The 23,401-nt window shown below is 39.2% G+C and overlaps 1 protein-coding gene and 1 pseudogene across 3 annotated transcripts in view; both read right to left on the reverse strand.

The window, feature by feature from the left end:
- Positions 1 to 23,401, reverse strand: part of USP8 (ubiquitin specific peptidase 8) — a 75,716-nt gene that overhangs the window by 12,644 nt on the left and 39,671 nt on the right. For 2 of the 3 annotated variants that reach the window (XM_003266915.4, XM_030814103.1), the window contains 6 exons: positions 22,385 to 22,529; positions 15,490 to 15,652; positions 11,235 to 11,379; positions 10,732 to 10,952; positions 6,174 to 6,758; positions 3,874 to 3,960 (listed from right to left, as the gene is read on the reverse strand). In XM_003266915.4, coding sequence (XP_003266963.1) covers positions 3,874 to 3,960; positions 6,174 to 6,758; positions 10,732 to 10,952; positions 11,235 to 11,379; positions 15,490 to 15,652; positions 22,385 to 22,529 — 1,346 coding nt within the window. The remainder of the gene's footprint in view (positions 1 to 3,873; positions 3,961 to 6,173; positions 6,759 to 10,731; positions 10,953 to 11,234; positions 11,380 to 15,489; positions 15,653 to 22,384; positions 22,530 to 23,401) is intronic. The other variant, XM_030814104.1, reaches the window with a different exon arrangement.
- LOC105739857 lies at positions 20,092 to 20,960 on the reverse strand (annotated as a pseudogene).

Consider the following 23,401-nt stretch of genomic DNA (forward strand, 5'->3'; position numbering starts at 1 on the left):
GATCATAGATCTAAGGAACAAAACTAAAACCTTAAGAAGAAAACATCTTTATTACTTTATGACTTTGGGTCAAAAAAATGTTCCTTAGATACAATACCAAGAGCACAATCCACATGTGAAAAATATGACAGAATGGACTTCCACAAAAACTTTTGTGCTTCAAGAAACTCCATCAAGAAAACGAAAAGATAAGCCACATATTGGGAGAAAATGTTTGCAAATATCATTTAAAAAAATTTTAGAGATGGGGTTTCACTACATTGCTGAGGCTGTTCTTGAACCCTTGGCACAAATGATTCTCTTGCCTCACTCTCACAAGTAGCTGGGTCTGCAGGCGTGTGCCACCACACTTAGGCTTATACTTACACTGATTATGACCTTATGGATTTTAAAAACACTGCCCTCAAGCATTTAGCACAGTGCTAGAGACATAGTAGTTGCTCAGCAAATACAGTAAGTTTTATTGAACCTTCTTAATACGTGAGAATTACTTTAAAATGCTATTTAATCAATACTTAGTTGTCTGTGGCATTTTACACAGAATGAGTGTAGAGTGGATCATACAGTATGAGATTTAAGACAGCCAGAAGATATATTGAGTACCCTTGCTTCCTGAAGGGCAGAGATGGGGCAAGATGGTGGGTGGCCAACAAAGACAACTTTTGCTTTCCTTTCAATGTTGCCAAAGACCTTGGCTGTAGCTGGTGTGAAGCCCTGCTTAGAATGTCAGGACCAGTGGGAGTAACTGCAAACCTCAATTTTCACTTTCTATTTTTTAGTCTTCACTTTGTGGTTCTGGTCATCTAATCCCTACTCTTTCTCTTTAAAAGGAACAGAAGGGTGTCAGGAGAAGAGAAGGCATGTGTATACATACATCTCTCTCTCTTCATTTTCTCTTATTGTTAACTCATTTTCAGCTCCTTTGGGTTTCACTTTTGGAGCACTGCTGTTTGACTAAGGCTTAAGTTCTTAATTTTTGTCAGGTTTACACATCTTAAGAAATTTTATTTTTGGTTCTTAGAAGAACTTTAATAAAACGTGTTTTTTTCTGTTTTTATTTTTCCATAGGTTATTGGGGTACAGGTGGTATTTGGTTACATTAGTAAGTTCTTTTTTTTTTTTTTCCCAGACAGAGTCTTGCTCTGTTGCCCAGGCTGGAGTGCAGTGGCGTGATCTCAACTCACTGCAACCTCTGCCTCCTGGGTTCAAGCGGTTCTCCTGCCTCAGCCTCCCAAGTAGCTGGGACTACAGGCACGTGCCACCACGCCCGGCTACTTTTCGTTGAGACAGGGTTTCATCATGTTGGCCAGGCTGGTCTCAAACTCCTGGCCTTAAATGATCCTCCCACCTCAGCCTCCCAAAGTGTTGGGATTACAGGTGTGAGCCACTGCACCCGGCCATTAGTAAGTTCTTTAGTGGTGATTTGTGAGATTTTAGTGCACCCATCACCTGAGCAGTATACACTGCATCCTATTTGTAGTCTTTTATCCCTTGCCCCCAAGTCCCCAAAGTCCATTGTATCATTCTTACATAACATGGTTTTAATGGGTTATGTGTTATATTTAGTTAATCTTAGATCTAAACAAATAAATTATATAAATTATTTGACTTCTGTAGTTAATGAACTTTTTTTGTATAAATATCAATGGGTTTGTTGTTGCTGTGGCTCTTTAACTGTTGCAGTCAAAAATAAGAAAACTGTGAATTCAGTCAGTCATTCTAGCCTTAATATATTTTATGTCATTTTTTCCGCTTTTGTTTGAGACAGGGTCTCACCCTTGTTGCCTAGGCCGGAATGCAGTAGCATGATCACGGCTCACTGTATCCTTGACCTTCCCAGGATCAGGTCATCCTCCCACCTCAGCCTCTCAACTAGCTGGGACTACAGGCAGGCACCACCAAACCCGGCTAATTTTTTTATATTTTTTTCTAGAGACAGGGTTTTGCCATGTTGCCCAGGCTGGTCTTGAACTCCTGGGGCTCAAGCGATCCACCTGCCTCAGCCTCCCAAAGTGCTGGAATCACAGGCAGGAGCAACCATACCCTTTCTGTGGAGAAATGGGGTCTTGCTATGTTGCCAAGGCTGGTCTCAGATTTTTTTAATGGCAAAATACAGCAGAATGACTTAACAAAAATTTAACATGTTAAATTCACATAGATTTAGATTGGATATGGAGTCGGTCCTCTGTATTCATCGGTTCTGCATCTGTGAATTCAACCATCTACAAATTGAAAATACTTGAAAAAAAAATCCTGGGTGTACTGAACATGTGCAGGCTTTTATTATTCCCTAAACAATACAGGATAACATCTACTTTCACAGCATTTACATTGTGTTAGGTATATAATCTAGAGATGATTTAAAGTATATAGGAGGATATGTATAGGTTATATGCAAACACTGTACCATTTTATATAAGGGACTTGAGCATCCTCAGATTTTGGTATGACAGGGAGGTTGTGGAACCAGTCATCTACAGATACCAAGGGAAGACTGTATATATATCCCAGAGAAGGCAGATTTATGGAAACAGAGAGTAGACTCAGTGTTGCCTGGGCTTTAGGGTAGACTAAATTGGGCATGGGGTCTTTTTGGTGTGACGGCAATGTTCTAAAATTGGATTGTATTAATGGTTTCACAACACTAAATTACTAAAAAAAAAAAAAAAAAAATCACTGAACTGCATGCTAAAATTGGGTGAATTTTATGGTACGCAAATTGTATCTCAAGCTCTGAAGGAAAAACAAAGGCAAAGATGCCATTTTTTTTTTTTTTTGAGATAGAGTCTCGCTCTGTTGCCCAGGCTGGAGTGCAGTGGCCCAATCTCGACTCACTGCAAGCTCCACCTCCCTGGTTCATGCCATTCTCCTGCCTCAGCCTCCCGAGTAGCTGGGACTACAGGTGCCTGCCACCATGCCCAGCTAATTTTTTTTTGTATTTTTAGTAGAGACGGGGTTTCACCATGTTAGCCAAGATGGTCTCGATCTCCTGACCTCGTGATCCGCCTGCCTTGGCCTCCCAAAGTGCTGGGATTACAAGCGTGAGCCACCGCGCCCGGCAAAGATGTCTTATACAAAGCCTATGTATTTAAAAAATTGTGACGAAATACACATAACATAAAATTTACCATCTTAACCATTTTTAGGTGCACTGGTTAGTGATATTAAGTATATTGCTGTGCCAACAATCTCCAGAACTCTTTTCATCTTGTAAAACTGAAACTCTGTACCTACTTAACAATAACTCCCCATTTCCCCTTTCTCCAGCTCTAACAACCACCATTCTACTTTCTGTCTCTATAAATCTGCCTACTTTACAAACCTCATAGAAATGGAATCATTCAGTATTTATCCTGCAACTGGCTTATTTAACTCAGCAAATGACCTCAAGGTTCATCCATGTTGTAACGTGTCAGAATTTCTTTCCTTTTTAAGGCTGAATAATATTCCATTATATGTACATACCATATTTGTTTATGGATTCACCTGCTGATGGACATTTGGGTTGCTTCCATTTTTCGGCTATTATGAATAATACATGGGTGTACAAATACTTCTTGTTTGCAATTCTTTTGGGTATATACCCTGCAGTAGAATTGCCGCATCATAGGGTAATGCCTAAACATTTTTTACTTTCATAAAATAAATAGGATATGCTGTCACACTTTAAACAGGAAGACAAACTCTATTTCCTTTAGCATATAAATGGATTGATCATGCAAAAACAAGCAAAACACCAGCTACCAAAGATGGCAACGATCCCCTTACACTGTAGATCTCATGATAAAAGATGACAGTGTGGTAAGATAATCACATAGTTATAATCCATGTTTGTTTGTTTTTTCCAGTTTTTTCCTGCAATAAACTACTTACTTTATTTCTTTCGGTATCGTCTGTATCCTCTCTAAAAGTTCCTGTCCTTAGAATTCCACTTTCTGGTTGTCCTTTAATCTTAAATGGCTGTAAAATTATTAAAATTACAGAAGTGAAAGAAAACTTTAACTCTCCTCCCAACATAAAGCTACTAGCTAACACAACCAAATCTATGAGAATGAAAATGTAAAAGGAGAAAAAAAAAGGCCTCTGAAAATTTTATTATATTTTACTGTCACATTCAAAATACTTAAAAAACTAAAGAACTGTGATGAATCAGTGAAGAAAAAAAAAGATGAAAATCAAAGTGGATTGTGGAGCACTGGTTCACACTACATGGCCACGTATAAAATGCTGATCATTAATGTATATTCACCATGACCTAACTTGAACATTATTCTTTTATTTAAATACTATTACGATTTTGGTTACCTTGAAAGGAGTTGTGCTTCAAAAAATTTAAAAGTATTCAAGAGAATGAAGAAATTAAGATACAGACCAATAGTAAAAAATGCAAAAATCTATATTCATATCTTCTTATAACATCACAGATTCTTTTTTTTTTTTTGGAGACTGAGTCTCGCTCTGTCACCCAGGCTGGAGTGCAGTGGCACAATCTTCGCTCACTGCAACCTCTGCCACATGGGTTCAAGCGATTCTCCTGCCTCAGCCTCCCGAGTAGCTGGGACTACAGGTGCCCGCCACCACACCTGGCTAATTTTTTGTATTTTTAGTAGAGACAGGGTTTTACCATGTTAGCCAGGATCATCTTGATCTCCTGACCAAGTGATCCGCTCATCTAGGCCTCCCAAAGTGCTGGGATTATAGGCGTGGGCCAACGCGCCCAGCCCGTAGATTCTTTTTAAAAACTAATTTTAGTTTTATATCTTATTTTAAAATAACTCTACTAAGAACTTTTTAAAATTAAAAGTAAAATTGATAATTTTAACAAAATTTATTCTAGAATAAATTACATATTTCTCCTACTTTTAAAAGGAGCACACAAGGAATGCAATCTTAGATGTGTAGGAATATTTGGCACCTATATACTAAATGACCACAAATATGAATGATTTCAGTTCTAAAGACTGCATGCCTCTAGTATAGCAAGATGGAAAAGAACTGGCTTTGGAATCTCACCGTCTATGTGATCTTACGCAAATACTTAACCTCTAAACTTCAGGTTCACTTGTAAATTGAATACCTTATGGGGTTATCATTAGGGGTAAATAAGATAATGCAGTGAAAATACTTGGCATATAGTAGCTACTCAATGAATAACACTTAAATTGTATCTTGGAGTGCACATGTTTTGCTCCTCCTGTGAGTAAAATTAGAGAGTTTTAGTACATGGGCTTCATATCCCCAATTTGGGGTGTTTAGAAGTTTTGCATGGAAGCTATCTTTTTTAATAGCAGAGATTACCAGATAAGTGTTTCCTGGATAAGAGCAGCTTGACTATGAATTAATTTTGGTAACATGCCTGAATTGTGTTTGAGAAGTATAGAAATTGACATTCTGTAAAGATGGTATCCCACCTTCCATTAGAAGTCATTTCCACACTGCTAAAAATGTTTTTTCCATTTATACATACGTAAAAAGGACTATAACTGTTCTTGGTATTATAAACATATACTTGGTGTTCAAAAGGAAAAGGCATTGTTAATGACATAATGAAGAAAAAAAAGAAAAGCATGGCATTATTAGAGATTGAAAAAGAATAACAAAAAAAGTCCCCTAAAATTACGGCTATCAATTTTGGGTGTGTAGCCAAGGGCAAAATTAATTGGGTTATTTGCCAATATTATTTGAATAGACAAAACAAGAAACAAAATGACACCGATCTGACCAAAAAATCATTATATGCAAAGATAAATGTTAGGCCATTTAGATGTCACTGATTTTGGATATATTCTAAACAGACATAAATTCTATCATACAAATATTGGCATCTAGTTCCCCCATACTGAGGAGATTATATTTCACTCTAGTCTTTCCATGATCATACATCAAACATAAAAATGAAGAATGTAGCTATTTATCTCAATTATTTGAAATATATTGCATTTTATAGATGTAATATACAAAAAGCAATTTCATTCCCAACCAATCATTTCATAAATGTATGGCACTGGCCTCAAAGGAGAATAGGTGAGCAAATGTGGATAGATCAGTACATTCTATCACCCCTGAAAAGACTATTTGAAATGCCTGCCCTTTTATGGAATGCCACTGGTGTTTTCACATTTTCATATACATTTTCTTTCACTTCGTTGGCAATTTGTACTGTTTCTGCTTACCTTGCCTGAACCTGAATCCCCTGTCGCAGATGTATGGGGCACATCTCCTGTTGACTTTTTCTGTACTTCTGGGGTTGGACACCTTTTGCCCCTATCTTCTACAGATTTCTTGGCATCAGAAGTTTCATGTTCACTTTTACTTTGTCTTTTTACTCCTGTTATTTCTTTGCCCCTCTTTGCTGAGGTTTCTTTATCTTCTTTCTTGGCCTGTTCACTTTCTTTCTTCTCCATTTCTTCTTTTGCTTTTTGTTGCTTCTCTGTAATTTCATTTTCTTCAGCTTCTTGTTTCTTTTTGGCTTTTTGTTCTTGTTCTTCCTTCCTCAGTTTCTCTTTCTGTTCCTCTTGCTGCCTTTCCCGAAGTTCTTTTTCTTGTTTGTTTTTTTCCATTAGAAGAGCAGTTTCTGCATGAATACGAGCCTTTTCTTCATCTGTTAACATGAGAGTTGAAGAAAAAACTACTGGCTTGGTGGAACGATCAGGAATAACTTTTCCATTCTGAGGAGATTGTTGCTCATGGTTTGTACTTTCAGATTTTATTCTATGCTCTTCAGGCAATTTGACTGCTGGTTTTTTAGTACGATCAATCTAGAGCAACAAAACCAGAGCAAAACATTTTTGTCAAAAATCAGGAAATAACCTCAGTTCTTGAGATCAAGTTGTGATAAAAGAAGTGTCACTCTGTGGAGACAACATCTATCAGGACATCTATTTGTTAATTACTCAGTGTCAAGATTTCTCATAAAACAGAACTTGAATGGGAGATATTCAAACATCACTGGAACTTACATCCTCTTGATTCAACACTTTCAATTCTTCCTGAGTGTTTTGTATACAAAAGAGTTAAAAATGTCTTTATTCTAAAACATAAAACCTAGACCTGGGCATACCTAGACTTAAGTTCCACTTCCAGGTATCCAAATGCCTACCCAATATTTCCATTTGAGTGTCAACACATATATCTCAAACCTCATATAGCCAAAATGGATTCACGATTCCCCCCACCCCCACAAACATGGTCCTAATCTCATGGTTGTAACCACTCTCACTCTCCCAATAGTTGCACAAATCAAAAACCTGAGTCCCATGATATGTTCTTCCCATATCCTTCTGCACACTGTTAATTTTCCTCCTATATCTGTCCCTCCATCTCTTCTACCACAGGCCAAGACCATGCCAACCTCCTCTCTCACCAGGACTACAGCATAGCTTTCAACTAGTTGCCCATCTCTTCTCTTGCCCCCGCCCCCCAATCTGTTTCTCCACATTATAGCCAGAGTACTCATTTTAACACAAATTTGATACCCACTATGCTCTCAGTACACCTAAAATCTTTACCATAGCCTGTAATGCCCTGTATGGTCTTACATCTGCCTACCTCTCCAGTCATATGGCTGTGTATACCAGCTATACTTACCTTAAAAAAAAATTATTCCAAGACGCCATGCTCCTTCCCAACTTAGGTCTATCAGCTGTTCATCTAGATAATGCCCACATTAGTTCTTGGCTTACACATCTCTCCCTCTGCAAAGACTTCCCTGGTTCCTAGAACTAGCCAAGTCCCCTGATACATGCTCTTATAATACTTTATTCTTCTCCCTCTATCGGAATTCTGATCAAATAACTATAATTACTTATTTAAAATTTTTCTTCCCTCCTAGAATATAAGCTCTGAAAGGATGGAGACTGTGCCTGGCACAGTTAATAACTATGTTACTGAGGGAACAAATGCAATCCTCCCTAACAACTTTTACAGGAGGTAAAATACTAACTGGTTTCCTTCAAGTTGTGTAATAAACTACCTAAGTTCCTGATTTAATGAGTTAAATGTTTATTACCTCAATTTAACAGCATATTAACACTAGAGAAGTGACCCTAACATCATTTCTTGAGAATACTGTGTACTGAAACAAAAATAAAAACTTGTAAGAACATGTGCCAATAACAATCTACATAGTGTTCTTACAAAACGAATTTATGCTTTTCTACTAGAAAACAAGTTGCCAGGCGCAGTGACTCACGCCTGTAATACCAGCACTTTGGGAGGCCGAGCCAGGTAGATCACTTGAGGCCAGGAGTTCGAGACCAGCCTGGGCAACATGGCAAAACCCCATCTCTACAAAAAAATACGAAAATTAGCCAGGTGTGGTGGCATGTGCCTATAATCCCAGCTACTCAGGAGGCTGAGGTGGGAGGATTGCTTGAACCCAGGAAGTCGAGGCTGCAGTGAGCTGTGATCACGCCACTGCACTCCAGCCTCCAGCCTGGATGAGAGGGCAAGATGGTTTTCAAAAAAAAAAAAAAAAAAAAAAAAAAAGAAAAGAAAAAGAAAACGAAGTTAGTGTAGAAAAAATAAATTTTTTCCTGTTCACTTCTCTTTCTGCCTCTTAACAAAAATCCTGTCTTTTTTTCTGCATGTATGTGAGAATAAAGTAGGAAGAACCACTATAGGGATGAGGTTAACAATAAGAGGTGGAACAGAAACAAAAATAAATGTTGTTTCCATTTACATTTTGGTGGCTTGATCTATTTTTCCCTAATCTTAAAAGTATAGTTATGATCATGTTACTCTCAAGTTTAAAATTCTTTAATGGTTCCTTGTGCCTACAGGACAAAATTCAAATTTGATCCAAGTCTCTCTTGATGACTCTTGTCCATCCTTCTAATCTTATCTACTATCATAACTTCCTCTCTCCAACAAGGACTAGTGCCCACATATGCCAAAACTGTTCACTGGCCCCAGAGCATGCCCTATGCCTTTGGTCATACAATTTTCTACTTGTTTCTTCCATCCTCCAATCCTATTCTTCAAGCCCAGATAAAATACTGTCTCCGTGAAGATGTCCTTGATCTTCTCAGCTAGAATATTCTCCTTGCTCTGTGCTCCAGTGCCTTGTAGAGCAATTATGATATTCTGCCTTATGCTGTGGCTGATTTTATATAGATCTCTCCTTCTAAACATCAGAAGAATCCATCTCTTGTATTTACAAACTTTCATGCTTATTTTTATTTTTATTTTTTTTTTTTTGAGACAGAGTCTCACTCTCACCCAGGCTGGAGTGCAGTGGCCCGATCTCGGCTCACTACAACTCTGCTTCCTGGGTTCATGTGATTCTCCTGCCTCAGCCTCCTGAGTAGCTGGGACTGCAGGCATGCACCACCACACCTGGCTAATTTTGGTATTTTCAGTAGAGATGGGGTTTCACCATGTTGACAAGGCTGGTCTGGAACTCCTGACCTCAGGTGACCCACCTGCCTCCACCTCCTAAAGTGTTGGGATTACAGGCATGAGCCATGGCACCCAGCCCTCATGCTTTTTATATAGAAGATCTTCAAAATATGTCTGAAAATTGTATGTATCTCATAAAGTTATGTTCGGACACAAAAGGATTAGCGTTTAAATAGATTAAGTTGAAAGGAAATGCAATAACATAAGTTCTTTTTAGAATTTCCTAAATTCACCCTTTAAGTTGTTTAATCACATCTATTTAGTCTGCACTTTATTCTGCAATACTAAAAGACCTTAAAAAATGAACAAATGAACCACTTCAGTTTATAACAAAAAATTACCAGATTTCCTATTCAATACCTGCTCCACAAATCAAACGTCATCCACTTTAAATGTGAAATACTGTTTTAAATATATCTGGGGAAAAAAATTAAAAATGAATGCTAAAAAATGTCATTGGGAAATGCATGGAGGGGGAACATTAGTTAACCTTTCTTTAAATAAACCCAAATGAAGGCTGTAAAACTAAAATTTTTTTATTTGTAATGTCTTGGTTATTTAAAAACTTTTAAATGATTATTGTTAAACATGCCTGTTATTTGCGTGTCAAATTCTAAGGAAATGGAACTAAAGCATTGTTTTAAAACCAAAATACTGACATCACATACCTATCATATGTAAGCCAAGCTATTTATGAAAATACTATGGGTCAAATTATAATACAAAAAAATCCCAAAAGGGCTATTCTAATTTACTGTGATAATGCAATCTTTTATTGGCATTGTTTGTAGCAAATGGATCGCCAACTGGCCTGGAAATCCCTTAATTATCTACTCTAATATAGGCGTGGCGGTAACGCTGAATTATGATGAAAAATTTTTAAACAAAAAATTTATCAAAACATACAGATTCTTCTCATTGATACTTTTTTCTAAGATGTTAAAGGTTATATATTAAACTTCGTTTCTTTACTATATATTTAATTCTTTTTTTTTTTTGAGACAGAGTCTTGCTGTCACCCAGGCTGGGGTGCAGTGGTGCAATCTCGACTCACTGCAACCTCCACTTCCTGGGTTCAAACAATTCTCATGCCTCAGCCTCCCAAACAGCTGGATTTATAGGCACCCACCACCATGCCCAGCTAATTTTTGTATTATTAGTAGAGAGGGGGGTTTCACCATGTTGGCCAGGTTGGTCTCAAACTCCTGACCTCAGGTGATCCACCCCTCTCAGCCTCCCAAAGTGCTGGGATTACAGGCGTGAGGCACTGTGCCCAGCTATACATTTAATATTAAAACAAAAGCGAGAATAAAGTTAAAATCAAGAACATACCTGTGGAACATTCTTTATACTAGGCACTGGCTGAATTATGGGTGAAACATCAGATTTAGCAGCAACTGGTTCAACTGGAGTTGATATATTCAGTGGTCCCATTCTCTCATTTTGATCACTTATCAATTCTATATTTTCATCTACTTCTATAGATGCAGGTGGCACCTGGGCAGCAGGTTTAGAAGGAATTGATTCTTCCAATGAGGGATAAGTAAAATCCACTAAAATTCCAAAAATAAAAATGTTTTTTAGAACAGCAAACCGCATACACAGTACTTACATTTCTCATGCATGTTCATGTAATAATTAAATGTAAACTAAGTGAAAAAACAATTACAACAGTCTTAAAGAAAATGCGAACTTCCAGGCTTATATTTTTATGCCTGAAAACAAACTGCTCTCTAATAGGACAAATGCACACACAACCAAGAATGTCACCAGGAAAACAATTTTAAACTATATTTTACCAAAGCAATTTTAAACAAAAATTTTCACATACATACATGAGATAGACACCTCTTCATTCTGGCGTTGTGGGGGTGGAGTGACCTTAGCATTTGTTGTATACTGGGGATAACAAAGGAGCCAGTTTTCATAGCCTCCCTCTAAAACCAAAGGCTCATTGCGCAGGACAGTTTTACTTTCCCACTATAAATAAGGAAATCATATTTTTAATAAGGCAGCAATCTTTCAACAGCTAAAAACACAACAACTCTAAATTTTAAAGTTGTTCCCTTAAGGACAAGATTTATCTTCTAAATAATGACAAAATGAGAACTGAATTCAAAATTCAACATTAAATGAAACGGTTATATAGGTGAGGTTTAAAAAACCATACAAATAATCAATGATCTTAGAAGAAAAATTAGAAAATAAATTACTAAATATAAAACAAAAATGACCCATAACCTCACCACCCCCATACCACTTTACATTCTGGAGTTTACTCTTATAGAGAGTTTTCAATAAAACCTTTATGATGTTGCTTTTCTATGAACATCTTTCATCAATATAGAGCTATATCATCATTTGCAATGCTAGGTAATATTCGACTACTGGTTGACTGATTGACAAGGTCTTGCTCTATCACCCAAGTTGGAATGCAACGGCATAATCACGACTCACTGCAGCCTTGACCTCTTGGGCTCTATTGATCCTCCCACCTCAGCCTTCCCAGTAGCTGGTACCACAAGCACGCGCCAACACAGCCAGCTAATTTTTGTACTTTTCGTGAGGTGGCACGTTGCCCAGGCTGGTCTCGAACTCCTGGGCTTAAGTGATCGACCTGGCTCAGCCCAAAGTGCTGGGATTTATAGGCGTGAGCCGCTGCGCATGGCCTATTTTACTTTATACACAGACCCCAAAACTGAGTCAATCATTTGAACATTTGGGTTTTTTTCCCCATTTAATTATAAGCAATGCTGAAATAAACACAAAAGATCCTTATACATGCACATACCTAGTCACCTCCTTAAGGAAAACTCCCAGAAAGGGAGTTGCTTAAGCTAAGGTACATGAACATTATAAGGTTTTCAATATATTGCTAATCTTAGAAATGATCACTTAAAAAAATATATAAATATATTGGCCGGGCACGGTGGCTCACGCCTGTAATCCCAGCACTTTGGGAGGCTGAGGAGGGAGGATCACCTGAGGTCAGGAGTTCGAGACCAGCCTGACCAACATGGTGAAACCCCGTCTCTACTAAACATACAAAAATTAGCCGGGCGTGGTGGCAGGTGCCTATAATCCCAGCTACTTGGGAGGCTGAGGCAAGAGAATCGCTTGAACCCGAGAGGCGGAGGTTGCAGTGAGCCGAGATTGAGCCACTGCACTCCAGCCTGGGGGATAAGAGTGAGACTTCATCTCGGAAAAAAAAAAAAAAAATTATATATATATATATATATATATATATATATATATATATATATTTCTTTAGGATAATTACCTAGGAGTAGAACTGCTGGTTTAATATGATGCCCAGCTGCCCTTCAGAAAGGCTATACCAATTTACACACTTAACCAACAGGATATGAGAATGCCCATTATACATCTTTATAATTTTTACAAAACTGATGAACATAAAATGGTATCTTGTTTTAATGAGCATTTCTTTATTAGTGAAGTTGGACATTTTTTCATTTATTTACTATGCATTTATATTGTTCTATGACTTAACTATTTAATAATTGCATCCTTTGCCCCTTTTTCTATAGTTATTTGCAATTTTTTTAGTAAATAGTGAATGTACTCTGAATATTAAGGAAAATAGGTCTTTGTCATATATATTGTAAACATTATTCCTGATTTTTACTTTATGTTTTTGTTTTTTAAACATGGTTAAATGTTTTTTCTTTTTGAGATGGAGTTTCGTTCTTTTGCCCAGGCTGGAGTGAAGTGGCGCAATCTCGGCTCATTGCAACCTCCGCCCACTGGGTTCAAGCGATTCTCCTGCCTCAGCCTCCTCTGTAGCTGGGATCACAGGCGCCCGCCATCATGTCCGGCAAATTTTTGTACTTTCAGTAGAGATGGGGTTTCGCCATGTTGGCCAGGCTGGTCTCCAGCTTCTGACCTCAAGTGATCCACCTGCCTCGGCCTCCCAAAGTGCTGGGATTACAGGCGTGAGCCACCAAGGCCAGCCATAAACACAGTCTTCATTTTCCTTTATGACATCTTGGTTTAACATCAAGGTAATAAAACATACCAATGCTTTCTCCTAATAGTTCGCTGTTTCAATCTATACATTTATATCTTCTATTCATTTGAGATGTCGCTCGGTCTAAGAAATAAGGTAGAGATCCATTCTCTTTTATTTACTGGCTAGGCAGTTGTCCCCAAACCATTCATTTCAATCCACCTTTTCCTCATTGATTTATGTCACCTTTATCATACACTAATCATTCACATATCTTAGTTTGAACTTTATGAAATTGCCAAACTGCCATTTGTAGGTCAATGCCAGTTGAATACTGGCAGTTTCATATAATTGTCCCATACTTAGATATATTTCTGGGTTCCCTATGTCATAGCATGAATTGTTCTAAGGCTTTTAAGACTGCCTTTCTGAAGGGCAATCAAAATTAAACAAATAAATTTAAAAAATATATAGTTAGGCCTATGATGGTTATGCCTGTACTGGGCATGTACAGACTTTTTTCTTGTCACTATTCTCCAAACAATATGGTATAACAACTATTTACAAAGCACTTACTTTTTATTAGTTATTATAAGGAATCTACAGAGGATTTAAAGTATATGAGAGAATATGTGTAGTTTATATGCAAATACTATACCATTTTATGTAAGAAACTTGAATATCCATGGATTTTGGTATTTGTGGGGGGTCCTAGCATCAATCCCCCACAAATACTGAGGACAGCCGTATTATTGTTTAAACCTTTGTTAACTTCATCAGTGAAAATGGCACTCATTTTAATATGCATTTATCTGATACTAGTAAAGTTGCCATTTTTATGGTTACATCCACTTGCATTTCACTTTCTGTTCATGGCTATCTGTGCCTACAACTTATGTTACTATTTTATCTTAAGTATTTTTCTTATTTGTAGAAGCTCTTTGGATTTTAGGTATTTTAAACCACTGCCATATGTGTTGTAAATATTTCTGCCTGTCTTCTGCCTTGTAATCTTTTTGTGTGTGTGTGTGAGACAGAGTTTCGCTCTTGTTGCCCAGGCTGGAGTGCAATGGTGTGATCTTGGCTGACCGCAACCTCCACCTCCCGGATTCTCCTACCTCAGCCTCCTGAGTAGCTGGGATTACAGGCGCACACCACCACGCCCGACTAATTTTTTGTTTTTAGTAGAGACGAGGTTTCTCCATGTTGGTCAAGCTGGTCTTGAACTCCTAACCTCAGGTGATCTGCCGGCCTCAGCTTCCCAAAGTGCTGGGATTACAGGCGTGAGCCACCACACCTGGCCCTGCCTTGTAATCTTTTTTTTGAGACAGAGTCTCGCTCTGTCACCCAGGCTGGAGTGGAGTGGCGCGATCTCTGCTCACTGCAAACTCCGCCTCCCGGGTTCCTGCCGTTCTCCTGCCACAGCCTCCCGAGTAGCTGGGACTACAGGCCCCCACCACCGCGCCCGGCTAATTTTTTTGTATTTTTTAGTAGGATGGGGTTTCACCGTGTTAGCCAGGATGGTCTCGATCTCCTGACCTCGTGATCCACCCACCTCGCCTCCCAAAGTGCTGGGATTACAGGCGTGAACCACCACGCCCGGCCGTCTTGAAATCTTATAAGATCTTTTCCCACCTAACTTTTAATTTTACCACACCCAGCCAAAACAAATCTTTTAAATCTGAATTTATAAAAAATTCTACAATCAAAGCATGATGGGCTGGGCGCAGATGCTCAAGCCTGTAATCCCAGCACTTTGGGAGGCCAAGGCAGGTGGATCACCTGAGGTCAGGAGTTTGAGACCAGCCTGGCCAACATGGTGAAACCCCCTCTCTTCTAAAAATACAAAAATTAGCCTGGTGTTGTGGCTCATGCCTGTAGTCCCAGCTACTCAGGAGGCTGAGGCAGGAGAATCGCCTGAACCTGGGAGGTGGAGGTTGCAGTGAGCTGAGATCACGCCACTGTACTCCAGCTTGGGCAACAGAGTGAGACTCAGTCTCAAAAAAAAAAAAAGGAAAAAGGCATGATGAATCTTTTAGTATTTAAGATAAACAACTAGTTAACATGCCTTTCTAACAACCAGAGGTGCCCTGCAATTACCATAAACAATGAAACTTGCAAACCTTGAAAAGTGCATCTTTCAGACTCCGGAGAGTTGTTCCAATCTGTAAATCTTTGGCAGAACTAAACCAGTCAAGAAGTACCACATAATCCACATTCCCCCTCTTCTTCCATGTGTCTTTAGAATCATCTGGGAGGTGTGCTTCAATCCAACTAGCAGTGACTCTGAAATGTATTAACATTTAAATTGGGGCAAAAGTCAACAAGAGGTCCTAATATACTAACAGAAGACACTCAGTTTTGTTCCACAGTCTTTACCACACCATAGCAAATTTTAAGTAGATTCTTTTCTCAGGTGAGGTTATAAATTAAACAGCCTAACATGTTTAACCCCTTCACTACTGTATAATATTGGAAACACAGTTTTAGTAGTTACTAGAGACTAAAAGACGACTGAATTCTTTTCATTCTGACCTCTTAAAAGAAAGTCGAGGTGGGGAGCAAAACTGAAAACAGAGAAAATTATCTGAGCTCCTCTTTCAGCCCAATATAAACTAGGGAATCACCTGGGTAATATTATTCATATTTCAGTTCTCTTATATTAATAGTCCCCCATATACCAGGATGTTTATTCAACAAACACATATAGCATTTACCATGTGCCAGATACCATTCTAAATGCTTTATTCTGATTGAACTCGTTGAGTCTTCACAACAATCCTGTAAGACGAACATTATTATTTCTATTTTGGGGAAACTGAGGCATGAACAGGTTAAGTGACTTGCTCAAGGTAAGTGGAGCCAGAATTAAAATTCAGGCAATCTGGCTATGTACATGTTCTTTGCTATGCTGCCTCTTAAAACCATCAACTGTGAATAACACCAACTCTACATTAAAGCACAATGTTCACATCATCGTTTGCTCACATAAAAGCTAAAGTCCGGCTGGGCGTGGTGGCTCATGCCTGTAATCCCAGCACTTTGGGAGGCCGAGGCTGGTGGATCACCTGAGGTCAGGAGTTCAAGACCAGCCTGGCCAACATGGTAAAACCCCGTCTCTACTAAATACAAAAATTTGCCAGGCATGGTGGCAGGCACCTGTAATCCCAGCTACTGAGGAGGCTGAGGCAGGAGAATTGCTTGAACCTGAGAGGCGGAGGGTGCAGTGAGCCAATATCACGCCACTGCACTCCAGCCTGGGGGACAAAGCAAGACTCTGTCTCAAAAAAAAAAAAAAAAAAAAAAAAAAAAAAAAAAAAGGCTAAAGTCCTTACAATGGCCTGCCACAGACATACACCCTCAAGCCTCAAAGTCCTCATCCCTAACTACTGGCCCCCTTCACTCGCTCCAGCCACTGGCTTCCTTGTTATTCCTGGTTCATCCAGGCATGCTCTTCCCTAAGGGCCTCTGCTCTTGCTTTTTCCCTGTCTGGAATCTGCTTCCCTCAGATAGCTGCATCACTCATTTCCCTTATTTCTTCAAGATTTGCTAGTAACTTCTCTGTGAGGCCTTTCTAAACACACACACATGCACACGCACACATGACATTCCCATTTCCAAGGCACTCAACGTAAGACAAACTAAACATTTCAAGCTTTTATTGTACATCTTATCTATCTCACCTCTCTGTTAAAAGCTCCAAAGACAATTTTTTGTTTGTTCAATGGCTTAGCCCAGCACTTAGAACATAGTAACCCAGCCCAGAGAAAGTGTTCAGTGAATATTGGTTTAATCAGCTGGACGCGGTGGCTCACACCTGTAATCCCAGCCCTTTGGGAGGCCAACGCTGGCTAATCTCCTGAGGTCAGGAGTTTGAGACCAGCCTGGCCAACATGGCGAAAACCTGTCTCTAACTAAAAATACAAAAATTAGCTGGAAGTGGTGGTGCATGACTGGAGTCTCAGCTACTCAGGAGGCTGAGGCAGGAGAATAGCTTGAACCCAGGAGATGGAGGTTGCAGTGAGCCGAGATCACGCCACTGCACTCCAGCCTGGGCAAGAGAGCGAGACTCTGTCTCAAAAAAAAAAAAAATTGATTTAATAATTGAATGAGTGAATAATACAGATTTACACCTCTGGGTAAGGAGCTCCATATTATTCTTAGCAAAGCACTTAGTATATAGTGACATTTCAATATTTAACTGACGATACTGGCAAGCTGGGCCGGACTGGTACAACTTTTATCCACAAGTAAAACCAGGTAAGATCATTTTAATTTTAAAATCCAGTTCCTATATAATAATGTTGGTTACTGTATCTTCTAGGAAGTAAACAAGTAGAAGAAATATATTGTCTAATAATATCTTCTCCCGATGTACACAGATGAGAAGGATGCTTGGTCAATAAAGAAGGAAAAAAAGTAAAATGTGTTATTCTTAAAGACTATTTCCAAACCTAGGCATGTATTTACCTAAATACTGTTTTCAGGATTACTATTCTACAGAAAACACTTTGGGAAACGACAGTATCAGCCAACATTTCTCAAACTTCTGTCTTTTATGTACCATCTTCACAATTTGCTCCAACTCTGCTCTACTTGTCTTTTATTAAATTTAATTAATTTAATTAAAAATAATTTTTAAATAAATTTAATAGGAAATTGTATAGCCCAAAATACATGAAAAAACAGCATCATATCCAATAAGTAAAAGGTATGTCTGAAGGTAAATAAAATATTTAAGTAAATTGTGGTATATTCACACAACAGAACATCTTATGGCAATGAGAATGAACAAACTACAACTACACACAATAACAGAGATGACTGTCACAAACATAGGTTGAGTACAGAAGACAGATATAAAAGATTACATATTGTAAATTTCATTTATATAAAGTACAAAAGCAGACAAAAAGAATATATTCTGTTAGAAGTTGGTGGTTTCCTTGGGCAGTGGGATACGGGTAGTAACTTACAGGGGGCATATCGGGTTCAGGAGGGATGATAACGTTATGTTTCTTGGTCTGGATGCTAATTAAGTGGGTACATTCAGTTAATGAAAATTCATTGGGCTAGACACTTAGGACAGGAGTACTTCGGTATATAATACTATAATGTATTAAAACTTAAGAATATGGGAGCTAAATGGTAAGAACTTATGAACACAAAAAAAGAAACAACAGACACTGGGGTCTACTTGAGGGGGGAGTGTAAGAGGAGGGAGAAGAGCAGAAAAGGTAACTATTGGGTACTGAGCTTAATACCCTGGTGATAAAATATGTATGTACAACAAACCCCCGTGACACGTTTACCTATGTAACAAACCTTCACATGTACCACCAAACCTAAAATAAAAGTTTAAAAAAGAAATAGGCTGGGCACTGTGGCTCACACCTGTAATCCCAGCACTTTGGGAAGCCAATGCCGGTGGATCACTTGAGGCCAGGAGTTCAAGACCAGCCTGGCCGACACAGTGAAACCCTGTCTCTACTAAAAATACAAAAATTAGCCAGGTGTGGTGGCGCACACCTGTAATCCCAGCCACTTGGGAGGCTGAGACATGAGACATGAGGATCAATTGAACCGAGGAGGCAGAGGTTACAGTGAGCCAAGACTGTACAACTGGACTCCAGCCTGAGCAACACAGCAAGACCCTGTCTCAAAAAAAAAAAAAAAAAAAAAAAAAAAAAAAAAGGCTGGGCACAGTGGCTCACACCTGTAATCCCAGCACTTACGGAGGCCAAGGCAGGTGGATCATTTGAGGTCAGGAGTTCGAGACCAGCCCGGCCAACATGGTGAAACCCAGTGTCTACTAAAAATTAAAAAATTAGCTGGGCAAGGTGGCACGTGCCTGTAATCCCAGCTACTCGGGGCTGAGGCAGAAGAAATCTCTTGAACCCGGGAGGTGGAGGCTGCAGTTGGCTGAGATCGCACCATTGCACTCCAGCCTGGGTGACAGAGCAAGACTCTGTCTCAAAAATAAGTAAATAAATAAAAATAAATAAAATAAAAATTAAACAAATTAAAATAAATACAATAAAATAAAAAGCTTAAAATTTTAAGAACAGATAGGCCGGGTGCAATGGCTCACATCTATAATCCCAGCACTCTGGGAGGCTACGGTGGGAGGATCGTTTGAGCCCAGGAGTTTGAGACCTGTCTGGGGCAATGTGGCAAAACCCCATTTCTACAAAAAAATACAAAACTCAGCTGGGCATGGTGGCATGTGCCTGCAGTCCCAGCTACCCAGGAGGCTGAGGTGAGAGGATCACCTAAGCCCAGGAGGTCAAGGCTGTGGTGAGCTGTAATCACGCCACTGCACTCCAACCCAGGCACAGAGTGAGACCCTGTCTCAAAAATAAATAAATAAAAATAGATAATGAAAAAATACAGTAATCACTATCAGCTAGTTGTAGGTACTGTTAGCTACAGAAAGCTCTGAGACCTGTTCCCTTCAGTTGAGAGATTAGCAAGTATTTAAAAGATATACTAGCACCAAACTGAAACTCCTTTAAACTAACTCAAAAGGACTGTAACATAAATTAAAAGAGAATTTTCTCAGATGCATTTCATTGTTCTTTCATCTTCAACCTAAAATCATCTTGAGTTTCATAGGAGTCCAAATCTCACATTTTGGGAAACTTCCATGTAAACTCAGTAATAAAGACCACCAGCTCTCTATTAATACAGATTAGACTACCCAAGACTAATTATAACTTCGTCTGTTCAAATCCTGGGAATATATTCACATGTTTAATTAGACTGAGCACTCTAATACATATTTTTTTAACAACCAGTAATCAATTTATTAAAATAGTTGACTTAAGCATCTCCAATGGTGATTTCCACCTCAACTCCTGGCTCAATACTGATGGAAGTAATCTTCTTAACAATTTCGGAAAGGATGTGCAAGTCAATGAGTTGTTTGTGGATTCTCATCTGGAAATGATCCCATGTCTTAGAACCGTCACCAAAAGGAGGTTTTCTTGTAGTGATTCTCGAAGTCTTAGTAGGCATCTGAACTGGTCCTTTCACTTTGAGATTTTTTTTCTTTGCTCCTCTGATCAAGTCAGCACACACCTTCTCCAGGGATTTTACGCTGTGGCTCATACAGAGTGATTCGAATTCAGTGAATCGCTATCTCCGGCTCCACGGGTGTTTTTCCAGTATCTTTTTTTTTTTTTTTTTTTGAGACGGAGTCTCGCTCTGTCGCCCAGGCTGGAGTGCAGTGGCGCAATCTCGGCTCACGGCAAGCTCCGCCTCCCGGGTTCACGCCGTTCTCCTACTCCAGCCTCTCCGAGTAGCTGGGACTACAGGCGCCCGCCACCACGCCCGGCTAATTTTTTTTTTGTATTTTTAGTAGAGATGGGGTTTCACCGTGGTCTCGATCTCCTGACCTCGTGATCCGCCCGCCTCGGCCTCCCAAAGTGCTGGGATTACAAGCGTGAGCCACCGTGCCCGGCCCTTTCCAGTATCTTTAAAAGCCACGGCTGCTGTGCGGCTTCCTGACCGACCGGTTCCTCCGCGAGAGCAACAGTAGTACAGCAGGGGCAGGAGCGGGCTGACCACAGCTCAGCACTACCTTCGACAGCATCTTCCTCAAAGAGCTCTAATTTTTTTTTTTGAGACGGAGTCTCCCTCTGTAGCCCAGGCTGGAGTGCAGTGGCATGATCTCAGCTCACTGCAACCTCCGCCTCCTGGGTTCATGCCACTCTCCAGCCTCAGCCTCCCGAGTAGCTGGGATAATAGGCATGCGCCACCTCACCTGGCTGAAGTATTTTTAGTAAAGATGGGGTTTCACCATGTTGGCCAGGCTGGTCTGGAACTCCGGACCTCAAGTGATCCGCCTGCCTCGGCTTCCCCAAGTGCTGGGATTACAGGTGTGAGCCACTGCGCCCAGCCTAAGAGCTCTAATTTTTAAAAAGCTTATTTACAAAGCACTCCACGCTTCAGGTCAAACATTTATCAAGCATCTGCAGTATGCCAAGAACTATACAGATTTTATTACCTAATTTAAAAAATATATAATTTTAGACCAAGACCAAGAGAGGTAATAGGATCTATATAAGAATGCTCAAAATAGTGAAAATAGCCCTTTATCTGGAGGTTTAGCTCTGCCACTATGCCATGATTTCCAATACACAATATACCCATGCAAGTCACTTTAAATTATTTCATAGGTTAAAGGCCTACTTACCAAAAGAGAAAGAAAAAATTTTAAATTAAGTCCTTACTTGTGCCAGGACCTGTGCTAAAGTGTGTGTGTGTATACAATGTTTCTCATTTAAATCTCCTGAAACATCTGTAAGATATGTTCCACTATTATCCCCATTTTACAGATGGAAACATGAGCTTAGAAATGTTAGGTCACTACCTAGTAATAATGCAACTAGTAAGTGACAGTTATTTGAATAGAGTCTGGCATCAGAGACTATACTTTAAAGCGCACACACACAAAGTATTTGTATAGCGTGTATCACAGAAAATATAGGGAATTTCAGTATGTAAAACAATTCAATTAGTTCACAATTTTAATCAATTTGGCACATACGATTCACATGCTTATAAACAGAAAATAATAGGAAAAATCAGTTAACAAACACCTGGGGAGAGAGGGAAAAGGCAACTTCATTTCTTTTTTGATAAGATTCTAAATACCACAAATAGGAGAAAACAGCCAAATCAAAACTTAGCAAATCCATAACTTCAACCTTCAAAAAGGGTCAAGGGTGTCTTTAAGAAGCAAAGATTTAGGGAAATCCCACTTGGGCACCCCTCACTCTCAAAAGTGAGAGAGCTGTTCTTCTTTCTCTTTCTTTTGCCTATTAAACCTCTGCTCCTAAAATGTACCTCCCCCTCCCCTCCCCCACCACCCACACACACAAAAAGAGACAAAGATTTAAAAGGTTACGAGGAAAAGACTATCATATTTAGCTTGGATGCTAAGTAGTAACATTTACTAAGGCCACAGTTTACTACTTACTACACAGTTTACTACTTTACTACACAATAACCCACCCTGGACTGATGGCTTCTTCAGGAACACTGAGAGAATGTAAAATACAGGAATCCTGATAATCCTGCATTCTTCGAGCATCCATTATAATCAAGCTGATGTTTTTATCCGTCATCATTGTGTATAGTTCCTTTGCTGTGATTGCTCCTTGGAATTGAGAGAGACAGTATAAGTGACAAGAAACGGCACAAGATGTGCTGACATCACAAAACATAGGACAAACAGCTTTTTCTAGAAGAGCAAAGTATACTGAATATATATGGATGCCACATATTTACTACTCCATCATACCATTTATTATCTTGGAAACTAACATTAAATATAACTTGTTTTTTTCTTGAGACAGGGTCTCGTTCTGTAACCCAGGCTGGAGTGCAGTGGCACGATCTCAGCTCACTGCAACCTCCACCTCCCAAGTTCAAGTGATTCTCCTGTCTCAGCCTCCCAAGTAGCTGAGAACACAGGCTGTTACCATGCCTGGCTAATTTTTGTATTTTTAGTAGAGATGGGGTTTCACCATGTTGACTAGGCTGGTCTGGAACTCCTGACCTCAAGTGATCTGCCCACCTCGGCCTCCCAAAGTGTTGGGATTACAGACATGAGCCACCACATACCTGGCCTTGTGTTTTTAACATTTATCAAGAAACCAGTTCAATGCTCTGTTTACAAAGACTTAAAAATCAAAACTTTCTGTTGAGTTTACAGCTACACCTGGTATTGACTCTGTTACCAATATAAAATAAAGAACATTAATATATGTGTCTTAGGAAAATAGTATGTTTTCAAAAATTAAGACATTAGAAAAATGCTAACTGGAAGAAAGAAACATCTATGGTTCTAAAATTCTGGAAAAGTTCTAAATTCAAAAGGTCTCTGATGGCAGTCTTACAGTAGCTATTTGAAAAACTTAGATATCCAAGTATTCTTAGAATAACAAGTCAAAAGCTTGCTATTCTACATCAGAGGTTGAAAAACTATGGCCATCTGTTTTTACTGGATCACTGCCACACTAGTTTGTT

The sequence above is a fragment of the Nomascus leucogenys genome, chromosome 6 (assembly GCF_006542625.1).
Source record: "Nomascus leucogenys isolate Asia chromosome 6, Asia_NLE_v1, whole genome shotgun sequence".
In the NCBI taxonomy this organism is placed as follows: Eukaryota; Metazoa; Chordata; class Mammalia; order Primates; family Hylobatidae; genus Nomascus; species Nomascus leucogenys.